Source organism: Nerophis ophidion, linkage group LG15, assembly GCF_033978795.1.
Source record: "Nerophis ophidion isolate RoL-2023_Sa linkage group LG15, RoL_Noph_v1.0, whole genome shotgun sequence".
NCBI lineage: Eukaryota > Metazoa > Chordata > Actinopteri > Syngnathiformes > Syngnathidae > Nerophis > Nerophis ophidion.
In genome coordinates this window covers 28854690-28866743 of record NC_084625.1, presented here as the reverse complement: position 1 = coordinate 28866743, position 12054 = coordinate 28854690, and the positions used below count along the sequence as shown (strand labels likewise).

The 12054-nt window shown below is 37.5% G+C and overlaps 1 protein-coding gene across 1 annotated transcript in view; it reads left to right on the top strand.

Moving 5' to 3' along the window:
• LOC133569917 (plectin-like) overlaps positions 1 to 12054 on the top strand; it is a 200321-nt gene that overhangs the window by 34933 nt on the left and 153334 nt on the right. Inside the window, exon 8 of the mRNA XM_061922506.1 lies at positions 3717 to 3954. Within this exon, the coding sequence (XP_061778490.1) occupies positions 3717 to 3954 (238 nt within the window). The remainder of the gene's footprint in view (positions 1 to 3716; positions 3955 to 12054) is intronic.

Sequence of the window (12054 nt, the reverse complement as noted above, 5' to 3'; positions counted from 1 at the left end):
GGCGGTGCCTCCCGTCCGGTCCAGCACCGCCCTCCTCAGGTCTTTGAAGCGCTCCCTGGATGCCGCTGGCAGGCTGAGCGCTGCCCGCTGCGCCTCCCCCGTCAGGAGCGGCAAGAGCTGCACGCCCCACTCTCCTTCCGGCCAAGCACACGCTTTTGCCGTGGCCGAAAAAATGTCCAAAAATGAATGGGGATCTTCTCTTTCCCCCATGCGGAGGATGATGACGGCCGCTGGCTCCGGCCTTGCGCCGCCCATCCTGTCCACCAACAGCCGCAGTATCTGGCACTGTTGGCGGCTGCTCGCTGCCACCTCTGTGAGCACACTCGCGAGACCCATCCAGGGCAAGTCTTCCCCTGTCTCCGGTGGTCCGGCTAAGTTGGGCGCCAATTTGTGGAAGTCTGCTGCTTCCGGGTTCTCGGGACCACCAAGGACTGACATGACAAGCTTTCAAAGTTCAACACGACTTATTTTTCAATAATCTTTTCTGCTTTACAGCAATTGTCTCCCTTCTGCAATGTCACTCTCTGCCTTTCGCCATTTGTCCCGACTGCGGCCTTTTAACAGAACGACAGGTGATTAGATGAACACTTTCAGCTGTGTCATCCACTCACCTGTCGCCAACCTCTAAGCCGGCCCTGCCACACCCCGCTTCCCCGCAGGCGCGCAGGCCACGCCCACCACAGTGGCCAAATGTAAAATGTGGCACTTGTATATCGGCCGTGTTTGTCCAGTTGTTTGCAAAAAACTAGCTGAATCAACAAAATATAGTAGTTTTGTGGCAACATTTAGTTATTAGCATCGTACGTTAGCTGTATTTTTCAAATTTGCTGAAAAAAATAGCCAAATCTACAAATTTATAATAGTTTTTTTGACAAAATGTAAAATTCTAGCAGTGTACCTCAGTCATGTTTAGCGAATTTGTTAAATTATTGTAATACATGTAGTAGTTTTGTAGCAAAACAGAGGGCTTCTAGAACTGTTTGTTGGCCATTTTAGTTGCAAGAAATAGCACATTTTGAAAATGTGGTAGTTATTTGGCAAAATGTAACGTTTATAGCACCGTACGTCAAACATATTTGTGAAAGTTGCCGGAAATTTCTGTAGAAATACAATATAATAGTTTCCTGGCAAAATATAGATTTGAGCACAGTTTGACAAAAATAGCTAAACAAACAAAATTAATTGAATTTTAATTGAAATATTTATTTCAAACCTGCACAGTACAACTTAACACAGTTTTTTTTTTTTTTTACATGTTGGCAAAGATATTTATGCAAGGCTTGAAAAGGGGTTGGATGAAGCAGCTGGTTATAATAACCCAACCCCTCTCACTCATACCACATTTGACATAAACAATATAATACAAAAACAATACTCTATAAACAAAACAAGAAAAACTCCTGTACACTAACAATACCATGAGACAAGACAAGACGAGACAAAACACACACGCACACACACACACACACACACACACACACACGGGCCCAAACATTCTCCGACCATACACCTCTCTTCCATCGCTCTGTGCTGAGGGCATCACTCTCTTTCCTCATCGTACTTCTTCAGTACTTCTTTTTTAAACAGTGTTTTAAATTGAATCATGCTAGAACACGTTTTTAACTCGTGAAAAAGTTTTTGTGGCAAAATGTAGATTTTTTCCAGTTATATGTTGGTCAAATGTGTTGTGTTATTTGCAAAAATAGCTAACGTAACAAAATATAGTAGCTTGGTGGTAAAATGTATCATTTTTTAACATTGTATGTCAGCCACGTTCGTTGTGTTTATTCCAAAACATAGCTAAATAAACAAAATACTCTATAGTAGTTTTGTGGCCAAATGTAACATTTCTAGCTCTTGTATATCGGCCATGTTTGTCGAGTTGTTTGCAAAAAAATAGCTGAATCAACAAAATATAGTTGTTGTGTGGCAATATTTAGTTATTAGCATTGTACCTTAGCCATGTTTTTCAAATTTGCTGAAAATAAGCAAATATATAATAGTTTTTTTTTTTGACAAAATGTAGCATTCTACCAGTGTACCTCAGTCATGTTTAGCAAATTTGTTAAAATAATGCAGTAATACATTCAGTAGTTTTTTAGCAACATGTAGAGCTTTTAGAACTGTTTGTCGGCCATTTTTGTTGCAAAAAATAGCACATTTTGAAAATGTGGTAGTTATTTGGCAAAATGTAACATTTATAGCACTGTATGTTGGCCATATGTGTAAAATTTGTTGCCAAAAATTTGAACAGAAACAAAATATAGTAGTTTGCTGGCAAAATATAGACTTAAACACAGTACTCTGCCATGTTTGCCAAAAATAGCTAACCAAACAAAATATAGTTTTTGTGTAGCAAAATATAGACATTTTAGTACTATATGTTGGTCATGTTTGTTGTATTCTTTGCAAAAAATAGCTAACTTGAAAAAATATATAGTAGTTTTGTGGCAAAATGTAGCATTTTTTAGCATTGTATGTCAGTCATGTTTGTTGTGTTTATTGCAAAAAATAGCAAAATAAATTAAATACTCTATAGTAGTTTTGTGGCCAAATGTAACATTTTTAGCACTTGTATAACGGCCTTGTTTGTCGAGTTGTTTAGAAAAAAATTGCTGAATCAACAAAATAGAGTTGTTATGTGGCAACATTTAGTTATTAGCATTGTACCTTAGCCATGTTTATCAAATTTGCTGAAAAAAATAGATAAATAATAGCTAAATAAACAAATAGATGGTAATTTTTTGACCAAATGTAGCGTTCTAGCAATGTACCTCAGTCATGTTTAGCAAATTAAAAGAAGTATACCTATATAGGAATACATTTAGTAGTTTTGTAGCAAAATGTAGAGCTTTTTCGGCCATTATTGTTGCAAACAATTCCTTGCAATAGCTCGTTGAGAAATGTTGTTCCTAAAACTGGTCGACAATTTGCTTACAAATTGGTGACCCTCGCCCCATCCTTGTTTGTGAATTACTTAGCATTTCATGGAAGCTGCTTTTATACCCAATCATGGCACCGCACCCACCTGTTCCCAATTAGCCTGCACACCTGTGGGATGTTCCCTATAAGTGTTTGATGAGTATCTCTCAACTTTATCAGTATTTATTGCCACCTTTCCCAACTTTGTCACGTGTTGCTGGCTTCAAATTTCAGTTAATGATTATTTGCAAAAAAAAAATGTTTATCAGTTTGATCATCAAATATGTTGTCTTTGTAGTATATTCAACTGAATATGGGTTGAAAATGATTTGCAAAACATTGTATTCAGTTTATATTTACATCTAACACAATTTCCCAACTCATATGGAAACGGGGTTTGTACAAATAATAGCTAAACAAACAAAATATAATAGTTTTGTAGAATCATTAACACTTCTAACACAATTGTCTGTCTGTTGCAAAGACATAGCAACATTTAAAAAAAGTAAACTGTTTTTTGGCCAAGTGTAGACCTTTAAAAACCTGATGTTGGCCAAGTATGTCGCAAATATAGCATGTTTTTGGTGAACTGCAGCTAACTGTTTATTAAGTTTGATGGATCTTGATGACGTTTAAAAAGTTAAAGTACCAATTATTGTCACACACACACTAGGTGTGGCGAAATTATTCTGTGCATTTGACCCATCACCCAAGTTTCCAACATCCAGTGAGATTTTTTTTTTACTTCATTGATGAGTATTAACACCAATGTTAAATGTCATTCTTGTACGCAGGTGCACATCACTCTCCTCCGGAAGTCAGCGGAGGAGCTCCAGGAAGCGCGGCAGGAAAGAGCGAACAGGAGCAGGGAGGCGCAAGCTCACAGGGAGGAAGTACAGCGAATGGAGGAAGAATCCCAAGAACGGGAGGAAAAGCTGAAGAGCACTCAGAGAGAGAAGCAGAGTCTGAGCAGTCGTGTCAAGAAGCTGAGTAAAGAGCTTGAGGAGCTGCATTGCAAACATCAGAGTACAGGTAGCCACCCTGCAGTACATCACAGTTTCTATTCAGTAGTTACACTGTAGGAATGTGAAATGGAACAGTTCATTAAAATGTACAAATTAACTCATTTTAGATGGGGGCCACATGTAGAAAAATCTACTCCCCAGTGGGCTGGATTGGTAAAATCACGGAACGACAACTTAAAAAATAAAGACAACTTCACAGTGTTTTCTTTGTTTAAAAAACAACAAGAACATTCTAAATGTATAAATCATAATGGTGTTGTTGTTTTTTTTACACCTACATGTTGAGGTTAATAGTATTCAATCTCTATTTGTCCTTATCATAAACAAAATACTTTATTGGCATTGCATGGAAACAAAGAAATTGAACAGTAATCCATCTCAGTGCTTTTAAAACAACCTACATTAAACACTCTAAGACAACAAACAATAATAAACACATTTTAAAAACATAAAAATTTTCAAAACATATTACACAGGCAGATCTATATCAGAATTAAGCAAGTTAATAAAGTGGTGAGTGTTCAGGTAAGTGCAGAGTTTAGGGCAATAACAGCTCTTGGATAGAAACTGTTTTTCAGTCTATTTGTCCTATTTATTTATTATTTCTGAATACAGTGGGGCAAAAACGTATTTAGTCAGTCATCGATTGTGCAAGTTCTCCCACTTAAAATGATGACAGAGGTCTGTAATTTTCATCATAGGTACACTTCAACTGTGGGAGACAGAATGTGAAAACAAAATCCAGGAATTTACATTGTAGGAATTTTAAAGAATTTGTTTGTAAATTATGGTGGAACATAAGTATTTGGTCAACCATTCAAAGCTCTCACTGATGGAAGGAGGTTTTGGCTCAAAATCTCATTATACATGGCCCCATTCATTCTTTCCTTAACACAGATCTATCGTCCTGTCCCCTTAGCAGAAAAACAGCCCCAAAGCATGATGTTTCCACCCCCATGCTTCACAGTAGGTATGGTGATCTCGGGATGCAACTCAGTATTCTTCTTCCTCCAAACACGACAAGTTGAGTTTATACCAAAGAGTTATATTTTGGTTTCATCTGACCACATGACATTCTCCCAATCCTCTGCTGTATCATCCATGTATCCATTTTGGTACAAACTCAACTCGTCGTGTTTGGAGGAAGAAAAATACTGAGTTGCATCCCAAGAACTCCACACCTACTGTGAAGCATGGGGGTGGAAACATCATGCTTTGGGGCTGTTTTTCTGCTAAGGGGACAGGACGATTGATCCGTGTTAAGGAAAGAATGAATGGGGCCATGTATCGTGAGATTTTGAGCCAAAACCTCCTTCCATCACTGAGAGCTTTGAATGGTTGACCAAATACTTATTTTCCACCATAATTTACAAATAAATTATTTGAAATTCCTACAATGTGAATTCCTGGATTTTTTTTCCAGATTCTGTCTCTCACAGTTGAAGTGTACCTATGATGAAAATTTTAGACCTCTGTCATCATTTTAAATGGGAGAACTTTCACAATCGGTGGCTGACTAAATACTTTTTTGCCCCTCTGTAAATGATTTTATAATGCTCATCAATCTATCAAGATAAAAAAATAATATCAACATCAAATTTCAGGATGTTTTTTATGTCGTTTTGTCATTTTCCTCCACTGGTGCACTAACATCATGTGGTTTATTTTTTTTATACATATGTAGCATCATTTACAAAGATACAAAGCATTGCTATTGCGACATCTAGTGGACACATTTAGAACAGCAGTTTCTTTCTTTCAAAAATTCCAGCTCATTTTTATACTTAGCAAACTCATCCCGCCGTCCGGATAAAACCGTCTGTTTGACACTCCAATGTGCACCTCTAAACATTTTGGTGCAGAATAGGACAAAGGCGCATACTCTGGAATGATATCATTATAAAATACTTTGTTGATATTAGAAGGTAAAAAGCGGCCCTGCTTGCTTCTATCCCGTGTGGCTCAAATTAGCCAGCAGCGCTACAACTGTGTGATTTTGTTGCTAGCTGTCTGCACGCCATGCCACACGCATGCACACAAGCACATACACACAAGCACACACACACACACACGCACGCACACACACACAGACACACGCACACATACATACACGCGCGCACAAGCGCACGCACACACACGCAGGTTGCGGTGAAGGTTTTATTTAATGGCTTCTTTAGCGCATTGTAATGATGTGTATGTGTGTGTGTGTGTGTGTGCGTGCATAGCGGCAGGCCTTTGTAGTATAGTGTGTCATTGCCAGGATGGCCATGTCTGGATTTTCTCCGGGCACAGAAATGTCTCATTAAGAATTAACGTACACGTCCACGGTCACGCTAGGCAAACACCTCTCTCTCTCTCTCTCTTTCACACACACACACACACACACACACTTGTATCTGTTACCTTCTTGAGACCTCTGAAAAATGCCTACCTCTTTAGGACCACTCTTTCTAGATATATAAAGACGTGTATTTACAACAATAATAATATAAACATACTATGCAAGTATAAAAAAGGTTGTTGTGAAAAATGAGTTGGAATTTCACAAGAAAAAGATCACAACTTCACAAGAAAAACTTAGAATTTTGGCGGCATTATAATTAAAAAAAACTGGACATTTGTGCAATGTTATGATAAAAGTTGGAATTTTACTCAATAACTGTCGAAATTTTACAAGAAAAGTTAGCAATTTTATGAAAAGAGTCGTAATTTTATTGGACAAAAGTCAACATTTTTAGAAGAAAACGGAATCTTTGGAAATATTATAATGATAATTGGAACTTTACTTTTTTGTGGGCGTGGCGCAGTGGAAAAGTGGCCGTGCGCAACCCGAGGGTCCCTGGTTTAATCCCCACCTAGTACCAACCTCGTCACGTCCGTTGTGTCCTGAGCAAGACAGTTCACCCTTGCTCCTGATGGGTGCTGGTTAGCGCCTTGCATGGCAGCTCCCTCCATCAGTGTGTGAATGTGTGTGTGAATGGGTAAATGTGGAAGTAGTGTCAAAGGGCTTTGAGTACCTTGAAGGTAGAAACGCGCTATACAAGTACAGTACAACCCATTTATCATTTATTTATTTATTATAATTTCACGGTTTTATAACTGTTAATTGCCACTATAGTCTTAGTACCGTACTGTATTTGTTCATCCTATGGTCACATATGGGACGTGGGTTGTCTTACGTCAGCACCAGAAGTCATAAAATCAGCTGTTCACCTGGCGGGTTTTTTCAGGGATGAATAGGAAAGTCCTTCATTGGCTCCAGTCTTGTTTTTTTATATATTGCTGGCTTTGCACCTGTCAATATTTACTTTTGTATGCACATTAAAACAACCAACAATCCTGACTATCATTTATTTATCCATTTCACAAGAAAAACGTATAATTTTGGTGGTGTTATAATAAAAGTCCTAATTTTAATCAACGCAAGTCGAAATTTTACAAGAAAAACTGAACATTTGTGCAATGTTGTGATAAAAGTTGGAATTTTACTCAATAACTGTCGCAATTTTACAAGAAAAGATTAGCATTTTGGCAATTTTATGAAAAGAGTCATTTTGTTGGACAAAAGTCACAATTTTTAGAAGAAAACTGATTTTTTGGAAATACCATAATAATAATTGGAACTTTACTTGGCAAAATTATAACGAGTCATAATTTTACAAAAAAAATTCACTATTTTACAAGAACAACAAAAACATTGGCAAAGTTGTGATAAAAGTCAGAATTTTATATGCCAAATGTCACCATTTTGCATTAAAAAGTAATCATTTCACATAAAAAAGTAATAATTTTAGGAGAAATGATTGCAGTATTATAGAAACAAAAAAAAAGGGGATTTTTTTTCCCAATTTTAAAGTTGACACATTGTGAGAAAATGACTGCTTTTAGTTAATTATTTAAAAAAAAAAGTTTTTATTTTTTTCAAATTTTCATTATTTACTTCATGTTATTACATCATGTCTCTGTTTACATATATATATATATATATATATATATATATATATATATATATTTTTTTTTTTTGTTTTTTAAATAATTTTTCCCAAAGGGTGCGCATTTCAATTTCTTATACTTATTACATATTTGGGCCAGAGGGGGAGCACTTCAATTTTTTACACACACTTGTTATTTCATATGTTGACCAGAGGGGGAGCACTTTTAAAAACGACACATAGTCAATTTGAAAAATCCCTCCTTTTTTGGGACCACCACCGGGGGTACAAATGAGACATTCTCTATTAGATGCAATGGTTTTCCGTATTGGGACCATGATTTATGTGCTAACTTGTTCACTGGTCCTCATATTGAAGGTACGTTTTCTTGTTGATGTCTCAAGAAGGGTAGAAATACAAGAACACACACACACACACACACACACACACACACACACACACACTTCTACCACCTCTTACAGCTCTTAACACACACATCCGTACAATCACCTATTGTCCAGCGAGAGATGACTCGTCTCTGTCTGTGGCGGCCGACTCGCCGGCTGAACGCAGCTCATTAACAAGACGGAGACAGAAAGACAACGCTGTGTGTCTTGGCCTTTATCTGTGATCAAAAACACGACACAAAACCACATATTATGATGCTTTTATCCTACACAAAACACAATCCGGCAATACATGGCTGCATTGTAACGACTTTGGAGGGATAAAGATGCATGATTGTAACAGAGGCTGGGGCAGTATTTACCTCATCTGAATAGACCAGGTGAAGAGTCAGACAAAGAGATTACCGCTTTTTTATCAACACAAGGACCTTGTCCAGCTTCATTGTGTCATGAAAATGTTGCCTTGAGTGAGGCCATGATTTTTTTTTTTTTTTGATTATAGCAGATGGTTAGCAGTCAGCTTTGGTAGGTGGCTGTGTCATCAAAACAGGCACGACAGCACAATTATTTGAGCCAAGCAGCTTGAAGACGGTCTGGTCTGTAAAACCTAATCTATGCAAAATGTTGACCAAAACACCACCATTACATGTTATATAAACCATAAAAAAGTGTTTTAAATGTACAAACCCTGTTTCCATATAAGTTGGGAAATTGTGTTAGATGTAAATATAAACGGAATATAATGATTTGCAAATAATGTTTAACCCATATTCAGTTGAATATGCTACAAAGACAACATAAATGATGTTCAACCTGATTTTTTTTTTATTTTTTTGCAAATAATAATTAACTTTAGAATTTGATGCCAGCAACACGTGACAAAGAAGTTGGGAAAGGTGGCAATAAATACTGATAAAGTTAAGGAATGCTCATCAAACACTTATATGGAACATCCCACAGGTGTGCAGGCTAATTGGGAACAGGTGGGTGCCATGATTGGGTATAAAAGCAGCTTCCATGAAATGCTAAGTAATTCCCAAACAAGGATTGGGTGAGGGTCACCACTTTGTAAGCAAAATGTCGAACAGTTTTAGAACATTTCTTAACCAGCTATTGCAAAGAATTTTGGGATTTTACCATCTACGGTCTGTAAAATCATCAAAAAGTTCAGAAAATCTGGAAAAATCACTGCACGTAAGCGATGATATTATGGACTTTTGATCCCTCAGGCGGTACTGCATCTAAGACCGACATCAGTGTGTAAAAGATATCACCATATGGGCTCAGGAACACTTCATAAAACCACTGTCAGTAATTACAGTTGGTCGCTACATCTGTAAGTGCAAGTTAAAACTCTACTATGCAAAGGCAAACCCATTTATTGACAATATCCTGAAACGCCGCCAGCTTCGCTGGGCCCGAAATCACCTGAGATGGACTGATGCAAAGTGGAAAGGTGTTCTGTGGTCTGACGAGTTCACATTTCAAATTATATTTACAAACAGAGGACGTGGTGTCCTCCAGAACAAAGAGGAAAATAACCATTCGGATTGTTATAGACGCAAAGTGCAAAAGCCAGCATCTGTGATGGTATGGGGGTGTATTAGTGGCCAAGGCATGGGTAACTTATACATCTGTGAAGGCACCATTAATGCTGAAAGGTCCACACAGGTTTTGGAGCAACATATGTTGTCATCCAAGCAACGTTATCATGGACGCCCCTGCTAATTTTAGCAAGACAAACGTTACAAGGGGCGGTACAGCTCGGTTGGTAGAGCGGCTGTGGCAGCAACTTGAGGGTTGCAGGTTCGATCCCCGCTTCTGCCATCATAGTAACTGCCATTGTGTCCTTGGGCAAGACACTTTACCCACCTGCTCCCAGTGGCACCCACACTGGTTTAAATGTAAAAAATAGATATTGGGTTTTGCTATGTAAAGCGCTTTGAGTGACTTTGAGAAAAAGCGCTATATAAATATAATTCACTTCACTTCACTACAACAGCGTGGCTTCGTAAAAAAAAGAGTGCGGGTACTCTCCTGGCCCCAGACCTGTCTTCCATCGAAAATGTGTGGCGCATTATGAAGCGTAAAATACGACAGAAGAGACCCCGCATTGTTGAACGACTGAAGCTCTACATAAAACAAGAATGGGAAAGAATTCCACTTTCAAAGCTTCAATAATTAGTTTCCTCAGTTCCAAACGTTTATTGAGTTTTGTTAAAAGAAAAGGTGATGTAACACAGTGGTGAACATGCCCTTTCCCAACTACTTTGTCACATGTTGCAGCCATGAAATTCTAAGTTAATTATTATTTGCAAAAAAAAATAAACTTTATGATTTTGAACATCAAATATGTTGTCTTTCTAGTGCATTCAATTGAATATGGGTTTAAAAGGATTTGCAAATCATTGTATTCTGTTTATATTTACATCTAACACAATTTCCCAACTCATATGGAAACAGGGTTTGTAGAAAAAAAAAATATTATGAATCCTTTAAAGAACATGCAAAGCTCTCTAATATATATATATATATATATATATATATATATATATATATATATATATACATATATATTTTGTTAGTGTAGGAGCCTAAATGCTATGTAAGTTCATTTACATGTTATGGAAGGTGCTTTATGTTTATTCAGCCAAAAGGGGACTATTTACTTTATTTGAATAATAAAAAACTACATATTCAGGGTTCGTACTGGTACTTAAAAACCTTGAAAAAGCTTGGATTTGAATGTTTTGTTTTCAAGGTTTGAAAAATACTTAAATTTTGGCTGAAGTGCTTGTAAATGCTTGGAAATGTTCATCATATTTCTTTGCAGTCTGACACAATAGGCTAATTATAAAATGGAAGAACACTTCAGCACCTGCAGTAAGCAAATAGCACAAACAGCTAAATACATTGTCAGTCTTTGCTTTTTTTTTTTTGTTAAACTGTTTAATATGGCCTTCAGTGAAACAATCTTTAAATTGGCCGCACCGTTTTATACATCACAAAGTTCAAAGTGTAAAAAAAAAGTAGTTAATAGTCCAGAATTTGCAGTTATATACAGTGGGGCAAAAAAAGTCTTTAGTCAGCCACCGATTGTGCAAGTTCTCCCACTTAAAATGATGACAGAGGTCTGTAATTTTCATCATAGGTACACTTCCACTGTGAGAGACAGAATGTGAAAACAAAAATCCAGGAATTCACATTGTAGGAATTTTAAAGAATTTATTTATAAATGATGGTGGAAAATAAGTATTTGGTCAACCATTCAAAGCTCTCACTGATGGAAGGAGGTTTTGGCTCAAAATCTCATTATACATGGCCCCATTCATTCTTTCATTAACACGGATCAATCGTCCTGTCCCCTTAGCAGAAAAACAGCCCCAAAGAATGATGTTTCCACCCCCATGCTTCACAGTAGGTGTGGTGTTCTTGGGATGCAACTCAGTATTCTTCTTCCTCCAAACACGACGAGTTGAGTTTGTACCAAAATGGATACATGGATGATACAGCAGAGGGCTGGGAGAATGTCATGTGGTCAGATGAAACCAAAATATAACTTTTTGGTATGAACTCAACTCGTCGTGTTTGGAGGAAGAAGAATACTGAGTTGCATCCCAAGAACACCACACCTACTGTGAAGCATGGGGGTGGAAACATCATGCTTTGGGGCTGTTTTTCTGCTAAGGGGACAGGACGATTGATCCGTGTTAAGGAAAGAATGAATGGGGCCATGTATCGTGAGATTTTGAGCCAAAACCTCCTTCC